This window comes from Elephas maximus, chromosome 2, assembly GCF_024166365.1.
Source record: "Elephas maximus indicus isolate mEleMax1 chromosome 2, mEleMax1 primary haplotype, whole genome shotgun sequence".
Taxonomy (NCBI): Eukaryota; Metazoa; Chordata; class Mammalia; order Proboscidea; family Elephantidae; genus Elephas; species Elephas maximus.
Genome location: NC_064820.1, coordinates 84,241,528 through 84,264,469, shown reverse-complemented (window position 1 = coordinate 84,264,469; position 22,942 = coordinate 84,241,528). Strand labels below are relative to the sequence as shown.

General features: G+C 37.4%; 1 protein-coding gene across 1 annotated transcript in view; it reads right to left on the bottom strand.

Moving 5' to 3' along the window:
* The window catches only part of JMY (junction mediating and regulatory protein, p53 cofactor), a 107,234-nt gene that overhangs the window by 45,066 nt on the left and 39,226 nt on the right, over positions 1–22,942 (bottom strand). Inside the window, exon 3 of the mRNA XM_049866550.1 lies at positions 140–290. Coding sequence (XP_049722507.1) covers positions 140–290 — 151 coding nt within the window. The remainder of the gene's footprint in view (positions 1–139; positions 291–22,942) is intronic.

Here is a 22,942-nt window from a genome sequence, read left to right as displayed (position 1 = left end):
ACTTAATAGTGGCCTTCTTTAACTGACAGGACTAAGAGTGATCTTTGTAGGCTTTTCTATATACCTATTTTGAACATAAAATACCTAACCACTCATTTTTGAAAATAACAAACATGGATAATTTTACTGGGAAACTCACCTTTTTGAGCTTTAGCTGTTATTTCAAAATATTTCACAGTAAGATCTTGAATAGAAAGTACAGCCATGTGAGCTTTCCGCTGCCAATCAGCATCTTCTTTTTGTAGGCTCTCAATTCTTCGGGGACCCAGATAATCATTCTCCATGGAAATCTTTTGAGAGAAAAAATAAGTATATTTCTTTCACTCCTCAAACAGTTACTGCATGTTTAGGTGTCAGGCATTGTCCTTGGTGCTAAAATAGACCCCCCCACCCACACACAAAAAAAACAACTCAAAAACCAAACTTGTTGCCACTGAGTAGATTCCAACTCATAGCAACCCTATAGAACACAGGAGAACTGCCCCACAGTGTTTCCAAGGTGTGGCTGGGGATTTGAACTGCTGACCTTTTGGTTAGCAGCCGTAGCTCTTAACCACTACGCCACCAGGGTATCTAAAGTAGACAAAAGTAACACGTATTCCTCCCTGCTATAGAGTAGAACTTTGTCTACCAAGCCATTAATTACAAAACAAGTGAATTAAACATGATGTTGAAGATATTTGACATACAAATCTGTTCATATACATTATGTGAAAAATCAAACTACAAAATAGTTTTCTCCTCCTCTCACTTCCATCCTTCCCTTCCCTTATCATATACATAAGTGTGTGTGTGTGGGGGGGTGTGTATGTGTGTATACACGTATACATATATAAAATTTCAAGCTGGATTCAGAAGATGACAGGGAATGAGGGATATCACTGCTGATGTCCAAAAGATCCTGGCAGAAAGCAGGGAATACCAGAAAGATGTTTACCTGTGTTTTATTGACTATGCAAAGGTATTCCACTGTGTGGATCATTAACAAATTATGGATAACTTTGCAAAAAATGGGAATACCAGAGCACTTAACTGTGCGCATGAGGAATGTGTACATAAATCAATAGGCAGTTGTTCAAACAGAACAAGGGGATACTGTGTGGATAATAGCCAGGAAAGGTGTGCGTCAGGGTTGTATTCTTTCACCATATTCAATCTGTATGCACAGCAAATAATCCAAAAAGCTGGACTATATGAAGAAAAGGACTTTAGGATTGGAGGAAGACTCATTAACAACAACCTGTAATATGCAGATGACACAATCTTGTTTGCTGAAAGTGAAGAAGGCTTGAAGTACTTACTGATACCTTCAGTATGGATTACGCCTCAACATAAAGAAAACAAAAATCCTCACAATTGGACCAATAAGCAACATCAAGATAATAGGAGAGAAGGCTGAAGTTGTCAAGGGTTTCATTTTACTTGCACCCACAATCAACACCCATGGAAGCAGCAGTCAAGGAATCAAATGATGCATTGGATTGGGAAAATCCGATGCAAAAGACCTCTTTAAAGTGGAGAAGAGCTGCTTCCTCAAAGTAGAGTCAAACTGAATTAAGTGGATGGAATAAAACTTTCAGGACCTTCATTTGCTGATGTGGCACCACTAAAAATGAAAAGAAACAGTTGCAAACATCCATTAATAATCCGAACATGGAATGTACAAAATATGAATCCAGGAAAACTGGAAGTTGTCAAAAATGAAATGGAATGCATAGAGATCAATATCCTAGGCAATAGTCCAAACCAAATCCATTGCCGTCGAGTTGATTCCAACTCACAGTGACTCTACAGGACAGAGTAGAACTGCCCCATAGGGTTTCCAAGGAGCGGCTGGTGGATTTGAACTGCTGACCTTTTGGTTAGTAGCCAAGCTCTTAACCACTGCATCACCAGGGCTCCATCCTAGGCATCAGTGAGGTGAAATGAGCTCATACTGTTCATTTTGAATTGGACAAGAATATGGTCTACTAAGCTGGGAATGACAGGAAAGGAAAGGCATCACATTCGTCGACAAAAAGAACATTTCAAGATCTATGCCGAAGTACAACACTGTTGGTGATAGGATAATATCCATATGTCTACAAGGAAAACAAGTTGATATGACTATTATTCAAATTTATGCTCCAACCACTAAGGCCAAAGATGAACAAATTGAATATTTCTACCAACTTTTCCAGTAAAAATTGATCAAACATGCAATCAAGATGCACTGATAATTACTGGTGATTGGGATGTGAAAGCTGGAAACAAAGAAGAAGAACTGGCACTTGGAAAATTTGGCCTTAGTGATAGAAACACTGCTGGAGATCGCATGATAGAATTTTGCGAGACCAAAGACTTTTTTTTTTTTTTTTTAAAGACTTATTCGTTGCAAAGGCTGGTTTTAACAACATAAATGGCAACTATACACATGGACCTCACAAGATGGAAAACACAGAAATCAAATTGGCTACATCTGTGGAAAGAGATGATGGAAAAGCTCAATAAATCAGAAGTCACAACAAGACCAGGGGCTGACTGTAGAACAGATAATCAATTGCTTGGATGCAAGGTAAAGTTGAAGATGAAGAAAATTAAAACAAGTCCATGAGAGCCAAAATATGACCTTGAGTGTATCCCACCTGAATTTGGAGACCATCTCAAGAAATGACTTGATACAGTGAATATTAACGACTGAAGACCAGACAGGTTATGGGATGACATCATGAACATCATCCATGAAAAAAGCAAAAGTTCATTAAAAAGGAATGGAAGAAAAGACTAAAATGGATGTCTTTGAAGCTTGCTCTTGAACGTAGAGAAGCTAAAGAAAATGGAAGAAATGATCATGTAAAGAGCTAAACAGATGATTTCAAAGGACAGCTTGTGAACACAAAGTAAAGTATTACAATGACATGTGCAAATACCTGAAGTAAGAAAACCAAAAGGGAAGAACAAACTCACCATTCCTCAACCTGAAAGAACTGAAGAAAAAATTCAAGCATCGAGATCCAATACTGACAGGTCCAGTGGGCAAAATATTGAATGATAGAGGAAGCACCAAAAGAAGATGAAAGGAATATACAGAATCGCTGTACCAAAAAGAACTGAGTTTCAACCATTTCAAGAGGTAGCATGTGATCAGGAACCGATGGTATTAAAGGATGAAATCCAAACTGTACTGAAGGCATTGGTGAAAAACAAGGCTCCAGGAATTGACAGAATACCAACGGAGATGTTTCAACAAAAACATGCAGCACTGGAGGTACTCACTCATTTATGCCAAGAAATCTGGAGGACAGCTACTTGGCCAACTGGCTAGAAGAGATCCATATTTGTGCCCATTCCAAAGAAAGGTAATCCAACAGAATGCATAAATTATTGAATATCATCATCAATATCACACGCAAGTAAAATTTTTCTGAAGATCATTCAGAAAAGGTTGCAGCAGTACATCTACAAGGAATGGCCAGAAACTCAAGCTGGACTCAGAAGAGAATGTGGAATGAGATCTTGGCTAAAAGCAGAGAATACCAGAAAGGTGTTTACCTGTGTTCTATTGGCTATGTAAAGGCATTCGACTGTGTGGATCATAACGGATTATGGATAACACTGCTAAGAATGGGAATTCCAGAACACCTAACTGTACTCATGCAGAACCTGTACACAGACAAAGAAGCAGTCACTTGAACAGAACAAAGGGACACTGAGTGGTTTAAAACCAGAAAAGGGGTGAGTTAGGGTTGTATTTTTTCACCATACTTATTCAATCTGTATGCTGAGCAAATAATCCAAGGAACTGGATTATCTGAAGAACAGGACATCAAGATTGGAGGAAGACTCATTAACAAGCTGTGATATTCGAATGACACAACCTGCTTGCTGAAAACAAAGAGGACTTAAAGCACTTACTGATGAAGATCAAAGACTATAGCCTTTAGTATAGTCTACACCTCAACATAAAGAAAACAAAATCCTTACAACTGGAGCAATAAACAGTATCATGATAAATGAAGAAAAGACTGAAGTTGTCAAGGATTTCATTTTACTTGGATCCACAATCAACACCCACAGAAGCAGCTGTCAAAAAATCAAATGACATATTACATTGGGCAACTCTGTCTTTAAAGGGGTGAAAGGCAAAGACTTCACTTTGAGAAGTAAGGTTCACCTGACCCAAACCATGGTGTTTTCAATTGCCTCATATACATGTGAAAGCTGAACAATAAATAAGGAAGACCAAAGAAGAATTGATGCCTTTGAATTATGGTTTTGGCGAGGAATATTTAATATACCATGGATTGCCAGAAGAATGAACAAATTTGTCTTGGAAGTAGTATCGCCAGAGCGCTCCTTGGAAGTGAGGATGGTTAGACTTTTTCTCACGTACTTTGGACATGTTATCAGGAAGGATCAATCCCTGGAGAAGCACATCATGTTTGGTAAGGTTGAGGGTCAGTAAGAAGAGGAAGACCCTGACAAGATGGACTAGACACAGTGGCTGCAACACTGGGCGCAAACATAGCAACCATTGTGAGGACGGCACAGGACTGGGAAGTGTTTCATTCTGTTGCACACAGGGTCGCTGTGAGTCGTAACTGATTTGACAGCACCTAACAACAACAAAACATATAAAAATATATTCAAAGTATATACTGAAATGGTAATACTGATTATTTTGAGGTACAGAGTTAAATAAGAAATTTGTTTCCTCCTTTATGATACGTATTTTTTAAGATTAAGAATTATTTGTGCCAATAAAATACTTTTAAATAAGTTATTAAATTAACTAATATTAAAGAGAAGAATCGAAAACTCACATCTTAAAATCGATAGTATATAAAAATCAGACCATCTACACACTAAAAGATTCTGGGTAAAAATAACAGAAAAAAGTAGCTATGTATTATTTAGAATTCACAACTAAAATAGAGGACAAAGGAGAGTGGAAAATCAAATAATTGGAGGAAGTAACATCAGTAAGGTAGAGGAATAAGAAGCTCCACGCTCTCATCCCCCCCAAAAAACATCAAAAACAAGCAGAAACTCTTAGAACTAACTTTTCCAGAACTCTGGAAAGCAAAGGTTTATAAACACCATGAGAATGCTTAATCAAGAAAAGGCCAACTCAAACAGTTAGAAAGCACTATGGCTTTTTTTACTTTCCCATACTCTAATCCTACCCTGGTTTGGCAGCCAACTTGAAGACAGCAGCCATGGGACCTGGTTCCTGGTTCCAGAGGAAGCAGAGCAGATCTTATCCACAAATTACTGAGTGTCTCTGTGCTAATCTGTGAGAGGGCTAACTAACAGAAGCAAGGCTCTTGTCTTTGTTTCGTCCATCTTGGATCTCATGCGGGGCAGGAAAAGTGACAAGCATTGTCTAAAACGTTGTTGCCACCTGGAACAAGAGTGCAACTGAGACAAATGATAGGCTGCCTAAGGACTAAAGGTAAAGCCAAGGAGAGTTTCCTTGGAAAACTTAAAAAAAACAAAAAACAAATCAGTTGTTGTCGAGTTGATTCTGACTCATAGCCACCCTCTCTATCCGACAGAGTAGAACTGTCCCATAGAGTTTCCAAGGAGCACCTGGTGGATTCGAACTGCCAACCTTTTTGTTGGAAGCCGTAGCTCTTAACCACTAGGGACATGCAAAAGGACCTGTATACACAGGAGACTTTTCAAAGTTAGACCCATTTCTAGGTAAGATGCATGCTCAGAAAATACCCCAAAAAATCCTGACCTTTCACCTTGGGCTGATATCTAGAAACAATATAAGCCTAGTTAAGCACTGAAGGAGTGCCCCCATACAGAGCCAATCTGCAAAGCCTAAGACAGGTGTTCTTTTTCTACTGTTGGTTTTGTTTGTTTTTATTTTTTTGAATTTTAACTTGCTATTTAAAGAAATCTCTGTACTAGCTGAACAAGCTAAATGAACAGACTTCAGGGATCACACATGCCAAGGAATACATACTTTATTTAAAAAAAAAAAAAAAAACTTAAGAAAAGTCACTAAACCAAAGGCCTACTACAACCTTCAACAATCCAAAAAAAGGTGGCGGGGGGGGGGGCGGGGGTGCAGCAAACCCTCAGTAAGAGAGAAAAACCCTATTTCTACAGTCACTACATTCTAATATTCAAGTCTCCCGTTTCCAACAACAACAACAACAAAACTCAAGGCATATAGAGAAACAGGAAAGCATGGCCTATTCAAAGGAACAAAATTAAGCAACAGAAACCAAACATGAGTAAACCCAGCTATTGGACATACTAGACAAAGACATTAAAAAATTGCCTTAAATATGCTCGTAGCTAAAGGAAAACAGGAGCAAAGTACTAAAGGAAATCAGGGAAATGATGTATGAACAAAAGAAGAACATCAATGAAGAGACAGAAATTATAAAAAGGAACCAAACAGAAATTCTGGAGCTAAGAAGAACAATAAATGAAATGGCAATTCCATTAGGAAGTTCAATAGCAGGTGTGAGCAGGCAGAGGAAAGAACTGCCAACTTTAAAGAGGCTGAAGAACAGAACGGAAAAAAATTTTTAAAAGTGAATAGAGTTAAAGGGACTTGTGGGGTACCATCAAGCAGACCAACTTACACATTAAGGGAATCTCAGAAGGAAAGAGAGAGAAAGCAGCAGAAAGAATATTTGAAAAATAATGGCTAAAAGTTTTCCAAATTTGACAAAAGATATAAATCTACACATTCGAGATGCTCAAGGATCTCCAAGTAGGGTAAACTCAAAGACATCTACATCAAGACACTTTATAATCAAATTGTCAAAAGCCAAAGACAAAGAATCTTGAAAGCAGCAAGAGAGAAGCAACTCGTCAAGTACAAAGGATCTTCAATAAGATTAACAGCCTATTTTTCATACACAGCCACACAGGCCAGAAAAGAGTGGAAAAATATATGTAAAATGCTGAAAGAAAAGAACTGTAACAAAAAATTCTGTATCTTGCAAAATTGTTCTTCAAAAATGAGGGAGAAATTCACCTGGATCAAAGAAGAATGAAGAACACCAAGGTCACAGGAAAACTATGAGCCCAAGAGACAGAAAGGGCCACCTGAACCAGAGACCTATATCATCCTGAGACCAGAAGAACTAGATGGTGCCCAGCCACAACCAGTGGCTGCCCTGACAGGGAGCACAACAGAGAACCCCTGAGGGAGCAGGAGATCAGTGGGATGCAGACCCCAAATTCTCATAAAAAGACCAGACTTAATGGTCTGACTGAGACTAGAGGAATCCCGGCAGTCATGGTCCCCAAACCTTCTGTTGGCCCAGGACAGGAATCATTCCCAAAGACAACTCATCAGACATGGAAGGGACTGGACAATGGGTTGGAAAGAGATGCTGATGAAGAGTGAGCTACTTGTATCAGGTGGACACCTGAGACTATGTTGGAATCTCCTGTCTGGAGGGGAGATAGGAGGGTAGAGAGGGTTAGAAACTGGCAAAATTGTCAGGAAAGGAGAGACTGGAAGGGCTGACTCATTAGGGGGAGAGTAAGTGGGAGTATGGAGTAAGGTGTATATAAGCTTATATGTGACAGACTGACTTGATTTGTAAACGTTCACTTAAAGCTCAATAAAAATTATTTAAAAAAAATGAGGGAGAAATTTAGGTATTTCTAGATAAACAAAAGGCTGAGGGACTTCCTTACCACTAGACTTGTCCTATAAGAAATGCTAAGAAGAATTCTTCAGGTTGAAAGGACAGGACACTAAACAGTAACTGAAAGCTATATGAAGAAATACAGATATCTGATAAAGGTAAATACACGGACAAAGTATTACGGTAGTTCTCTAACTCTATTTCTTATGTTTTATATGATTAAAAGACAAATACATAAAAAATTATAAACGTATGTTATTGGGCACACACTTAAAAAGATGTAATTTGTGACACCACCACCAGGGGGTGTGAAGCTGTATAGGAAAGAGTTTTCATATGATATTGAAGTGGGTATCAAGAAAAAAAATGAAAGGCATCCAAATTGGAAAGGAAGGAGCAAGGTAAAAGATCAACACACAAACATCAGTCATTTCTATACACCAACAATGAACAATCTGAAAAGGAAATTAAAAACACAATTCTAATTACAGTAGCATCTGGAAAAATTCCTAGAAATAAATTTAACCAAGGAGGTGAATGACTTGTACACTGAAAACTACAAAACACTGAAAGAAATTAAAAATGACTTTAAAAAATGAAAAGACATCCCATGTTCATAATTCTGAAGACTTAATACTGTTAAAACGTCAATACCACCTAAAGTGATCTACAGATTCAATGCAATCCCTATCAAAATTCCAAAGGCCTTTTTTTTTTTTTTTGCAGAAAAGGAAAAGCCAATCCTCACATTCATACAGAATTGCAAGGGGCTCTGAACAGCCAAAACAATCTTGAAAAAGAACAAAGTTGAAGGAGTCACACCTTCCAGCTTCTAAAGTTAATTTAAAGCTCCATAATGAAAACAGTATGGTACTGGTATAAGGACTGACGTATAGACCAGTGGAATAGAACTGAGAGTCCAGAAATCAAACTATACATTTTAGACAATTGATTTTTGACAAGTATATGAAGTCTATTCAACGGGGGAAGAATAGTCTCTTCAATAAACGACACTGGGACTAGATTTCTACATGCAAAAGAAGGAAGTTGGACCCCTACTTCACACCATATATAAATATTAGCTCAAAAATGGATCAACGTTCTAAATTTGAGGCTAAAACTATCAAACTTCTAGGAAAAAAATTGGGGTAAATTTTCATGACCTTGGATTTGGCAGTGGATTCTTAGCTGCAACATCAAAAGTACGAGCAACAGAAGATAAAACAGATGAGATTTCATCAAAATTAAAAGCTTCTGTTCATCAAAGGACTTTATCAACAAAGTGAAGAGACAACCCACAGATGTGGAGAAAATTTTGGAGAATCATATATCTGATAAGGGCTTGATACTCAAAATATATAAAGACTCCTACAACTGAACAACAAAAGGACAAACAACCTAAACAAAAAGTGGGCAAAGGACTCAAATAGACATTCACCAAAGAAGAAATACAAATACATGGCCAATAAGCTAGTAGGTAGGGAAACGCAAATCAAAACCGCAATGACATATCACTCACGCCCACCAGATGGCTATAATTAAAAAAGCGAAAACAATAAGTGTTGGTGAAGATATGGAGAAATAAGAACCCTCATCGAATGCTAGTGAGGTTATAAAATGGTACAGCTGCTGTGGAAAACAAGTCTGGCAGTTGCTCAAAAAGTTAAACATAGAATTATTATGATGCAGCAAATCTTCACCGAGCTATATACCAGGATTGAAAACAAGGACTCAAACAGATACCTGTAAGCCAGTGTTCATAGCAACATTCACAATAGGCAAATGATGGAAACAACCCAGTGTCCATCAACTGATGAAATGACAGACAAAATATGGTATACATACAATGAAATATTAATTAGCCATAAAAATAAATGAAATTCTGATACATGCTACGACATAGATGAACCTTAAAAATACTATGCTAAGTGAGATAAGCCAGGCACGAAAGGCCAAATGTGCATTCCATTTACATGAAATATCTAGAATATGCAATTTCATAGAGACAGAAAGTAGATTAAAAGTTACCAGGGGCTGGGGGAAGAGAAGAATGGGAGTTACTGCTTCATGGGTACCGAGTTTCTGATTGAGGAGATGAAAAGTTTGGAAAATAGACAGTAGTGATGGTCGCACAACACTGTGAATTAATGCCACTGACTTGTGCATTTAAAAACTGTTAAAATAGCAAATTTTATGTAATATATATTTTGTCACAATTGTATTAAAAAAATCAAATGATGGACAAGGATACATCAGGCAAATGCTCAAAGACAATTTGTAGAAGTGACAATGTTAGTATCAAAGTATATTTCAAAGCACTGCACAGTTACATTTAACATGAAAAAAGGTGTGGTTCACAAGAACAAATAGCACCAATGGGCCCCTTGTACACATAACCCTTCTTCACCACATATAGAGAAAAGACTGTTAAAAATTAGAAATTAATAACACAATATTAGGATAATGAAAAAAATCAGAAAAATGTTAGCCTACCCATGGCACACTTAAAAAAAAATCCACTAATTTAGTGTCGTTAAGCCACTAAAAATTTTGTCACGAATTTTGAAAGCAGAAATAATACAGACCACATTCTCTAAACAATGCAATGAAGAGGAATTAAAAGAACTGTCTAAAATCAAAGTATTAATCATTTGGAAATTTAACACCCTTAACCTGGACGATTAATAAGGAAAACCGAAGAAGAACTGAGGCATCTGAATTATGGTGTTGGTGAAGAATACCGAATATACCACGAACTGCCAGAAGAATGAACAAATCTGTCTTGGAGGAAGTACAGCCAGAATGCTCCTTAGAAGCAAGGATAGTTAGACTTCGTCTCACGTACTTTGGACATGTTATCAGGAGGGACCAATCCCTGGAGATGGACATCATGCTTGGTAAAGTTGAGGGTCAGTGAAAAAGACAAAGACCCTCAACAAGATGGACTGACACAGTGGCTGCAACAATGGCCCCAAACATAGCAACGACTGTGATGATGGTACAGGGCTGGGCAGTGTTTCGTTCCATTGTGCGTGGCGTTGCTATGAGTCAGAATCAACTCCACAGCACCTAAGAACAACAACCACCCTAGGAAGGATAACACTTGATTTTAGTCTTGAAGCAACAAGCAAACAAAGAGAAATCCAGATAAGAGGATAAAATACATGAAAACACACTTAGCATGGTACCCGGCATACAGCAAACAATTTATTAGCAGCATTAAGGGGCATACTGATGAGGCAAGGGTGAAGGTCAAGAATAACTCCAGGATTACTTAGAAAAACGAAATACATGAAAGTACCCTTTCCTCAAAAAGTAAGCAATGGAGAAGTAGTGGATCTTAGAGAAGACCAAGGGTTTAGTTTCATGTATGTTAACACTGATCTTAGAAAGGATATGGTTAGAGATAAATTTGGTGTCTCTGACACACAGAAGACATGTAAAAGTGAAGGAGGTCACCCAAGAAGTCATAAGAAAAAGGCTCATAACGAGCCTTGAGGAATTCTGACACTGGGCAGTTGGATGAAGAGACTGCAGAAACCAAGCCAGAGCAAGGGGGGAAACTAGGAAAGTGTGAAATCACAGAAGCAGCAAGATTCAGAGGAGGGGAACTTCACCTTGTCAAATGCTGCTTGGAAATCAAGTAGGACGAGCACTACTGTCCAAGGACCAAACAGCGTAACAGCAGTTCTAGAGCTCTGGTGTAACAGGCTGTTAAATCCTATACCATCCTCAGATCTGAGCTCACTTACTAGTTCGTTGAAGTCTTCCCTGACCCCTCGTTAAAAGCTCTTCAGCACAACACGTAACACCTTTCCTTCACAGGGCTTATCACCATCATGCTTTCCATTATTCTATGAACATGTAAATATTGACTGCTTCCCCCTTGTAAGTACATGAGGTTCAGAGACTGTGTATGTTTTTTTTTTTGTTTGTTTGTTTTCTGTTAGCACACTGCAATCTAAAATATTTGATTTTTATTCATTCCTGATGACTGGAAAAAATAAAAATGAACAAAAAACTTTCTTCCATATTTTTTTTAATGAGAAGAAAAATGTAGGCACATATATAAATACTCCTCTGAGAAACTGGATTATGTGGGAGAATAAGAGAAAAAGGGGTAGAATTAGAGGAGGATGTGGAGTTAAGGGAGGACATTTTAGCTTTTTTTTTTTAACAGAAGATCCTAGAGTAGGTTGAGTGGCAACCAGAAGCATCCAGCAGAGGGAGAATCTGAAGATGCAGGAAATAAACTAACTAGAGTAGGCCAAGTCCTTGAAAAGATGGAAAGGGACAGGACCCTGAGCACTAGTGTAGGGATTTACTCTTGTAAATGAGGGACACTTAATCCATGAGCACAAAGAAATGCACATTTTGAATTTGGTAGAGGAAGGATGAGGGAGCTCCAGTTTGATGAAGTCTGTTTTCCCCTTTAAAGAAAGAGGCAAGGTAAGAATAAGTTGGTATAGGGAAGAGAAGAAAAGACATGAAACAGCCGTTTTGGATGGTGGGGCAATGAACTCTTTAGAAATATTCGCTAAGTTAATATTAAAAACAAATGACCTTTCAGGGCTGACGTGGTCATTGTTAAACAGACGCATGCTCATATCCTCACATACTGCTGGTGGACTGTAAATGAGCACAAACTGTTTTTGGAAAGTATCTTATAAAAAAAAAAAAAAATTTTTTTTTTTTATTTTATGATACCACGGGGCCCCTGTGGCACAGTGGTTAAGAGTTCGAATCTACTAGCCACTAGCCATTTACCGGAAACCCTATGGAGCAATTCCACTTGGTCCTACAGGGTCACTATGAGTCACAATTGACTCACCGGCCATGGGTCTTTATGGTACCATAACTCTGACTGTATCTTAGTTATCTGGTACTCTTATAACAGAAATAGCACATGTGGGTGGCTTTAACAAACAGAAATTTATTTTCTCATAGTTTAGGAGGCTAGAAGTATGAATTCAGGGCACCAGCTTGGGGGAAGGCTTTCTCTGTTTTCAGCTTCCTTGGCAATCTTCATGTGGCCCGATATCAAGCTTCCCCCATCTCTGCTTGCTTCGCTGTGCCTAAACTGCTAGTTTTATATCTCAAAGGTGATTGGCTGGCAACACATCCTATACTGATATGGCCTCATTAACATAACAAGGAAAATTCTATTCCCAAATGGAATTATATCCACAAGTATAGGGGTTAGGATTTACAACACGTATTTTGGGGGGATACAATTCAATCCATAACGGAAGGTGTAATAATCAATGATGTTCACTGCAATATTGTTTGAAATAAAGAAAAATCTAGATCCCAGATATCTGATAGTAGAAAGCTATATATGGCACACCCTTAAAATATACATCTATACAATAATTAATATGTTTATGAAGAGTTTTTAATAACAGTAAAATGCATTACTACAATATTAAGGGGAGACAGGAAAAAAATCATAGATATAATTTCAATTAAAAAAATTCTAGAAAACAAAAGATAAAATATGTCAAAAATGTATTATAATTGATGCCATCTTTTGGTAGTGGATTATGGGTGATATTTTTTTCCGTTTAAAACCTCCCATACTTTTCAGATTTTCTTTATTGAATATATATATTGCTTTTATAATTAGAAACAAGAAAAAAAAATGCTTTCATCTCTTCTTGGGTTCACAAGCCATACCAACTAGACAGGCTGAAGACACATTATCCCAGACATTTCCTGTTTCTACCAAGCAAACAATGAGCTCATGTTTTCACATGAGGCCTAGCAAAAAAAAAAAAAAAAAATTATGACTGTTACCTCTTTTATCCAGTTTGCAGGGGAGGGAGGGGACATAGAAATATGACCAGAACATAAATGTCCCCCTTTAATAGTTGAGAAACAAAATTATGTGAGCTCTATTTCTGGTATTATAAAAAAAAAGTGTCAAGCAAACAAAATTAAGCCTGTAGTGGCACACTGGGTTCTTGATATTTGATTCCCTACTCATCTGAACTGGATTTTTCTTTAATTCTCAGATGATTATTATATCTCTAATCTCAGACTCCAGGAGTCAAATGATGCTGCTGGATAAGGTTCATTTTTTCTTTTAGGTTTTCCCACAGCTAATATCTGGAAATCATTTCAACTGTATAATTTAAAAAAATACACCATTGTGCTAGGTACTTCAGGGTATACGAATATGAGTAAGACACATATTCTCCCCCCGGGAAACCTACAATCTAATGGGGGTGGGGGTGGGGTGGGCAGAGATATCTGTGATGTGGAAATCTGTCTTGAAATGAGGAAACCTGGCTGTGCTACTGACTAGCTGTGAGACCTCTGACAGGTGGCTTAACATTCCATTGTTCATTTAAAACAATGATACATTACACATCTGTTGGGTGCCAGTATTGTGCTAGGCACTAGGAATAGCAAGACATTTAGCCTAATAGAGGGCATCAACAAACAAATGAACAGTAAGAGTATGAAAAATGTCATGGCACAGGTATGCCTAGAATACAATGGGAGCACCAGGTGTGGGAGGTCAGGGTGCAAAAAAAATCTGAGCAGACTTTCTAGGAGAGATGATGAGTAAGTGGATTCTGAAAGAACAAGTAGAATTTTAGGTGGGCACTGAAGATGGTGAAGAGTGTCCCTGGTTAAAAAGAATAAAGGTATTTTAAGACCTTAGAGAAAAGTAGAAGTATTAAGGGCGAAAGAACACATTTAGTTGTTTAAATCAGGACAGACTTCCTTGAAGTTCACAACTGTGGAGGTTTTGAAGAGGAGGTGGTATTTTGACAGGTACACATGGAGTATATGGGGGAAAGAATATCACCCAAAAAACACTCTGGAGGCAAGAACCAGTCTGAGCAACAGCCTAGAGGCAGGTAAGTACACAGTGTGGTAAGAGGCAGTCCAGTGGGACCACAGCATAGATGAAATAGATAAAAATAATGGGAGATAAGATCAGAAAAGTAGGTTGTGGTCACTAAGAGGAAGCCTTTAAATGTCTAGCTGAGGAGTCGTACTTAATTTGCTAGGCAACAGGAAACCACTGTGGGAATCTTAACACTAATCGGCATATTTAGACTTCATATTAGATTTAAGGATTCCTGAGAACTTGTTTGCTATAATCTCAGTATTCACAAGTATGGAAGAGGACTTTAATAAACTGAACACTGTCACAATTTAAAACTCTTACTTGGGACATTATGATAGAAGTTCTTTTCAAAGCCATAATTAAACCCCTTTAACAATGGAAAGGAAAGAAAAACAGAAGCGAGAGAACTTGCATTATGGCTTCCTGAAGAGAAAGTCTAAATCCTTTGACAATTATTTGAAGATAAGTTGTACTTTGCCACTGGATAAATATATTTATCCTCAAATATATTGAACATGTTCAGTAGGCTTTTTTTAAAACTGCTTTTTAACTGACTTCTCAAACTTAATAGCTTTAACATCCTTTCAATTAAGGAACTTGTATAGTTTACTGTACCTAACACCTTAAGCTAAGTTAGAGTTTTATTTTGTTTTATCCCCTAACTTGGAAAGTTTGAAGATGAAGATAAGTTCTTGCCTCTCAGTCCCAAATTCCTTTTCTACACTCTGCCTCGTGACGTTAGGCCTGGGGATCTATAATCCACATTTCTGCTTTGTCAGCTGACTATGTTGTTGCTGTGTGCTGTCGACCCTACAGGATTCATAGCTACCCTACAGGACAGAGTAGCACTGCCCCATAAGGTTTTCAAGGCTGTAACCTTTGCAGGTGCAGGTGTTTTCACCTAAGAAGCCACTGGTGGATTCGAACTGTCCCTTGGTTAGCAGCCAAGTGCTTAACCACTGCACCACCAGGGCTCCTTAGGCTCTGCCAATAGGGGAGGAGGATGCAGGGTTGGAGTAGGGGAAAAGACTCGTATCTGCCTACATGTAATCCTTGAGTTTCTGGTCCGTCTCCTGTTCCTGTGAACACCACTGCAGAGTTGCTTCTTCACCCCAGCATCAGCAGTTCCTTCCTGAAGCAGTAATAGAACCCAGTTTTTTCAGTCTTTGTGCAATTAGTCCTCCTCAGACACATAGCACCAGCTCGACAGAGATCTGGGTCCCTCTCTCAAGCTCAGACAGCATCAGCACCAGCTGAGTAAAGTCCCACCTCACAAGCTGTGTTTCTTCTCCACAGGGCTCCTCCTCTAAGCTTAAAATGCTAATGTAATTCCAAACTCTTCTCTCTGCTCCCCCAGCCCTGGGAGTGGTCGTTGTTTTTGCAGTTGCTACTACTGTACCACTGAGGTACTTTATAGAGAGTTACCTCCTTGTCTTTTCAGTTACCTAGTTAACATTTCTATACCTGGTTAACAATTCCTTATATTAAATTTTTCTTTGCTTAAACAACTGGTTTGATTTTCTGATCAGACCCCAACAGATACAAGTGGAATGGAAACTTAATAAACTGAACACAGAAGTGTTCAAAGTTTGAAAAATCTTAACTCGGAACATTAGGTCACAAATCCTTTTCAATTGTGTGACTAAATGCTATTCCCTTTATTTATCAGCCGAGAAGAGAGAAAAAATGAAAGTGAGAACGCTTAAACAATGGCTTTTTGAAGAGAAAAGTAAAAATATCCCGTGTAATTTCAACACAACTTACACTTTGCTAGAAACCCCAGTGGCGTAGTGGTTAAATGCTATGGCTACTAACCAAAAGGTCAGCAGTCCAAATCCACCAGGTGCTCCCTGGAAACTCTATGGGGCAGTTCTTCTCTGTCCTATAGGGCCGCTATGAGTCAGAATCAACTCGACGGCAGCAGCTTTGGTTTATTTTCATTGTTTATACTTTGCTGTTGGATCAGTATCTTTTACCTTCATATATACTGAAATACAAAGAACTCAAGCATGCTCTGTATGATCTTTTTAAGCTAACTTCTGAGACGCAGTAGCTATAATGTTGCAGTCGACTGCTAAAGAACTTGTTTATAGTTTACCGTACCTAAGACATAAAGCTGGGATACGAAATTCTTTTCCTAATTTGGTAATTTTGAAGATGTACAGCTTTGGTCAGCTGAATCATGTGGTAAAAACAATGACACCTCTGTTTTCAATTTCAGAACTAGAAAGAAAACAGTGCCTGCTTTTTTTTAACATGGAAAAAAGTGTGTGTCAGTTTAGGTAGCTAGGATAGTGAGACTAGTTTATAAATACAAATTTCTTGGCATGGAATTATTTATTATACAGTACTTTACTTTCCTGGATACTGGATTTTGTATGTTTTTCCTGTTGTCAGGTGCCGTTGAGTTGGTTCCGACTCATAGAGACCCTATGTACTACAGAAATGAAACACTGCCCAGATTTCATGAGAAACTCGAATATTATTCCTGTCTATTGATAGAGTAATGAAAAATAAAAAACAAGACTCAGAGATTCTTCAGTAAAAGAAATGCCAAGATAAATTTATTAATATATTGATACAGTAATATCTGTAAGTCAAATTCCCAGGCCCAGGAATCACCTGAAACTGACTCCTGAAAGATTTAACAGAATGACATGACTAGATTCAGCAGCTATTCATGCATTTTTTATATTCAAATAATTATTTACTGAGAGCTTCTTATATCCTAAGAAAGAGTGTGAAATGATGCCTTTTTTTTTTTTTTTAAACATGGTGAGAAAAATCTAAGAGCAAGGAAACAAAGGGAAAGAACATATTAGGTAAGAGATAAAAAAAAAAAGAGATAAGTGCCTTAATTTACAGTGGTACCACTCTAAGTTCACGATGTACATGCTACAGCATATAACTGCACAATGCTGTAAAAACTGCATTCTGTACAAAAGTACCCAACCAAGGGGGCAGAGTGAAGACTGAAATCTGGCCCATGCTTTGCCCAGCCATGTGGATAGCTGCAACTGCCCAGAAAGAAGCCCTTTCCTAATTTGTCTGCAGGTATGTGTATGTCTGTTTCAAACAATGGTACCTATAGATTTGCCTTGTCCCTGGCAGTAGCAGTGGGATTTAAAAAAAAAAAACGAAAAGCATATTCAACATTCAATTTAGAGACAACTGACAACATAAGGTGAGTGGGGACATAGGTAAGAAAAGAGTTAGGATGACTCCTGGTTTCTAACTTGTTCACTTTCAGCCAAGTATCAAAAGAAATACATTGGACAATCTTAGTGTGAGGTGCTTATGGCTGATCCAGGAAGATTATCAGTAGGCCAACTCAATAACCCTGACCCATTAAGATACCGGACTGGGTTTAAAAAATCTAGAGGATCATCTAGTTTAACTCTCTAATCTCATGGATGAGAAAACTGAAATTCGGTCAGGCTATAACTTGGGAGTTCCCTGTGCTACATTCCTTAGCTGTCTGAAGTCTTCTTTATTAGCCTAGTGGTTCTCAAACTTCAGTGTGCAAGATAATCACCTGGAAAGCTTCTTAAAGATTGCTCAGCCCCATATCCAGAGTTTCCATAGAAGAGATCTGAAGTGAAGCCCAAGAATCTCTATTTCTAACAAGGTCCCAGGTAACACTGACGTCTGGTCAGGGGATCACATTTTGAGAACAATGTACAGACTAAGAAGGGTCTAGGAGCCCCCCAAAGGAATTTTTATCTCAGAAAGACTTTCAGATCTAAAATAATAATGGGTAGGCAGTAGCTGTTTAATGCTTATTGGTGAAAGAAGGGTAGGGTTTTGTTTTTTATAGTTAAAAACAATGAAAAGTCTTTATTAGCTTCTATTTATATCAATGTAAAAATTAAGACTATATAAAATATATTGAACACTAAATAGCATTACATATTATTATATTAATATTAAATATTAATGCTAATATAAAAATAAATGTTTTAATGCATTATACATTCGGGGTGTCAAGTTAACTTTTTTCCTACCATACTTTAACCCTAGGTTAATGAAACCACTGGACATTAAGTTCTTTATAAAGGACACTAAAGAATAAAGGTAGAACTCCATAGGATGACATAGCATTCTAGAACCTGACCACCTGTCTCATCTCTAATATATCCTTAGAATCAAATCATACAGAACGATTCACACCCTGTGCTGTAACTAAAAAAGCAGGCTTTGTGGTCAAACTCACGTGTTTCAAAACCAGTCATGCCACTTACTGGGAATCACCAATGGTGCTGGATTGGTATGATGATTGAGTAAGGTAGCAGCAAATCATACAGAACGATTCACACCCTGTGCTGTAACTAAAAAAGCAGGCTTTGCGGTCAAACTCACCTGTTTCAAAACCAGTCATGCCACTTACTGGGAATCACCAGTGGTGCTGGGTTGGTATGATGATTGAGTAAGGTAGCAGCAATTATAAAGGCACAAGCACTATGCCTGGTACTTAAGTCCAATTTATCAATTTTTTTTTTTTTTTTAGTTTATGGCTCAAACTTTCTGAGCCCTGTCTAGAAAAACTTTTCCTTTCCAAAGACCATAAAAACTTTCTCCTATGCTTTCTTATACAGATTTTATAATTTTAACTTTTATATTTCAGTCTATGGTATATTTTAAATTAATTTTGTATGTGTTGTAAGAAGTTAAGATTCAAGGTTAATTTTTTTCTACGTAAGTATCCAGCTGTTTCAAACCAGTTGTTGAAAAGACTGCTCTTTCCCTCATTGAATTACCTTACACTTTTGTCAAAAACTAACTGACGCATGGATCTATTTCTGGATTCTCTACTGTTCTACTGATTTACCTGTCTGTCCTTATGCCAATACCACACTGTCTGGATTTTTCTAGCTTGCTAGTAAGTCTAGAAATCAGGTAATGTAAGTCCTACAACTTTGGTCTTCTTTTTCAAAATTGTTTTGGCTGTTCTAGGTCTTTCGTCTTGCCATACAAATTTTAGAACTGGCATGCCAATTTCTTTAAAAAAAAAAAATCTCCTGGAATTTGAATTTATAGCTCAGTTAAGTTAGAACTGACATCTAAACATAATTGAGCCAATTTAGTAACATGGTATATCTCTCTATTTAGGAATCCTTTCATTTTCCTCAGTAAAGTTTTGTAATTATCAGGACTTTCACATATTTTGTTTACATTTATTCCCAAGTAAATTTTAAGTTGTTCATTGCTATAACACAGAAAACACAATTGATTTTTTTCTTTCCCATACTGACATTGTATCTGTGATGGTACCAAATCCACATATTATTTCTAGTAGCCATTTTATAGATTTCTTATAATTATCTATAAATAAAGAGAGCTTTCCTTTGCCTTTTCCAATTTGTATGTTTTTATTTCCCTTTCTTGCATTATTGAACTGGCTAGGACCTCCAGAAAACACCCACTTCTCACTTATCAACATGGTCAGTTTTCAAAGACCAGGTTGTTGAGTGAAAATTGGCATTATGAAAAAATGAAGGATTTTTTTTTTCTGTTTTCAGACCACCCATTAGTCTGATTTTTTAAATTTAGAAAATATGATCCCAGAAATAACAGCTAAGATTTACTGATATGTTCATCACTGAGATGAGTCCACTTAGGGATTACTCCTCTACAGAGAAGGAGGGTTGGAGGACACAAAGCTGGATAAAGCCAGGCTGTGTGACTGAAGGGCCCGTGGCTTAATCACTTCACCTTTTTCCTGTACTGGGTCAGAGCTTACCTGGTATAGCCGCCTCCAGGACTCCACTCCCACCCCTGCAAGTCTCCCTTCATGATCCCAGAGCCTGCTCTGCCCTCTGGGTCTGGCCAGTCACTGAGGATCAGGGCTTCTGTCTTCTCCAAAAATGGGCAGAACTCCATGGGTTTATATACAATGTGTGCTGTCATGTTTAACTATAACTGGTATATTTTATTGCCAATTAAGGGAACTGTAGTGGTTAAGAGCTCAGGCTGCTGACAAAAGGTTGGCAGTTTGAATCTACTAGCCATTCCCTAAAAACCCCATGGGACAGTTCCACTCTGTCCTATAGTCACCATCAGTCAGAACTGACTGGACAGCAATGGGTTTAAGAGTTGTACTACATATCTATATTTTGCTAATTTATAGAGTTGCCAGTTATGGCATAATGTATTTATTTTCTTGTTTACTACATACATTTCAAGGCCAATTTGATTAATTAAAAATTATGGGAATTGTTCAGTGACATATTTATGGTTGCTAATTGATAGAGATTTGATTGTTATATTCTGTTATCACAGAGTACAGGTTCACAGCCCAATTTAGGGGAGTTATTTATGACATATGTTATAAATATCTATTTCCAAGGTTAGAACAACTTTCTAACAACTTACAGTTAATGGTTAAAGAGTATTATAGAAGTATACATGTTTCTATTTCTAACTTCAGACACTGTCTAATTTTACATTTAAAGTGACTTATACATAAGTGTTTAAAAGCATTATAAAAACATCATAATAGTGTAAAAAGCATTATAGAAGTATACATAATAGTGACTTACACCTAGGTATTTAAAAGCATAAGAACATCGTAACAGTGTAAAAGCACTGTAGATGTGTATATAATAGTGATTTATACATAGGTGTTTAGAAGCACTATGAAAACATTAACAGTGAAAATCATTACAGAGACATACATAATAGTGAGGTGATTTGAGAACATTACAAGAAGCATATATAATAATACAGATCTGTACTACAGTGCCGGTGTACAATTGTTCAATGACAAAAATATTATATAAGAATTCAGAGCACCTTCTCAGAATGAATCATTATAAAAAAAATTTTACATGTTGCATACACGTGCCTGGTAATTAATTCAACAACCAGGGCTTCAGAGTTAACCTCTCCTATGCAAACTGTGCCAAATTACAGTGAATGTAGTTTAGTGCTAGAGTTAGGAAAGAACCAACCTGATTATATGCTTCTCTGTATAAAAAGGCACATCTCACAGGGATCACTGAAATTTGATAATGTCCTGCAACACCTAGCTTACTAGTTCTGGTATTATTTTTTAATTTTCTTGGATTTTCTACACACTCATTAAATTATGTCTTCTGAGAATAAAGAAAGCTTTATTTTTTCTTTTCTAACAGGTACGCCATTTTTTTCATTTATCTTGCCTTATTCCATTTTACAGGATACTGAGTACAATACTGAGTGAAAGTGACAGGAAATCAGTAAAACATCCTTGTGTTTCACTGACCTTAGGTAGACAGTATTTCACCACGGAGTATGATGCTAGCCATAGATTTTTCCTGAGTACTCTTTATAAGCTTGAGAAATTCCCTTATAGTCTTAGTTCACTTATAATTTATCATAAATTGGTGTTGATTTTTTTCAAATGCTTTTTCCACATTCATTGAGATGACTATATGCTTTTTTTTTTAATTGTGCTTTAAGTGAAAGTTTACAGCTCTAGTTTGTTTCTCATACAAAAATTAATACACACATTGTTATGTGACCCTAGTGCTCTCTCTATAAAGTGACAGCACACTCTCAGGGCAATAGTTTTAGGGGTTTGCCCGGCCTCCCTGGCTCTAGAAAATCTGGATTCTATGAGAATGGGAAATTCTGTTCTACATTTTCCCCTTTTGATTAAGAGTCTTCTATAGGATGTTTGATCAAAATGTTCAGTAATGGTAGCTGGGCACCATCCAGTTCTTCTGGTCTTAAAGTGGGCTGTAATTTGTATAGGCAATTTGCCGCATGTTCCATCTCCTCCTCCTATTCCTGCCTCTCCTTTCTCTTGCTACAGGCAAATAGAGACCAACTGTTGTGCCTTGGAGGGCTGCTTGCAAGCTTTTAACACCCCAGGCACTATGCAACAAACTAGGAGGCACCAATGATTTATTTTTTGGAATGTTAAACCAACCTGAGCAGTATATTATCCTTTTTACAGATTACTGAATTCAATGTGATTACATTTTGTTAAGGATTATTGTGTCTACATTCATGAGGGATACTGATCTGTGGTTTTCTTTTTTTCTATAACGTCTTCAGTTGACTTTGGTATTAGGACAATGCTGGCCTCATAAAAAGAGTTGGGAAGTGTTCCCTTCTCTATTTTCTGAGTTTGTGAAGGACTGGTATTATACCTTCCTTAAATGTTTGACACAATCTTCCAATGATGTCATCTGGGCCTGAAGTTTTCTTTCTGGGAAGGTTTTTAGTTACGAACTCAATTTTGTTATTAGATATTTATAAGGCTACTGAAAATTTTCTATTTCTCCTTGAATCTGTTCTGATAATGCGTATTTTTCTAAGAAGTATGTTCATTTTACCTAAGTTGCAGAATTTATTTGCACAAAGTTGTTCATATTCCCTTATTAACCTTCCAACATCTGTAGCATCTGCAGTGGTGTCTGCACGTTAACTCCATATATTGATAATACGTGGTTTTCTTTTTTTCTTGATGAATTTAGTGAGAGGTTTA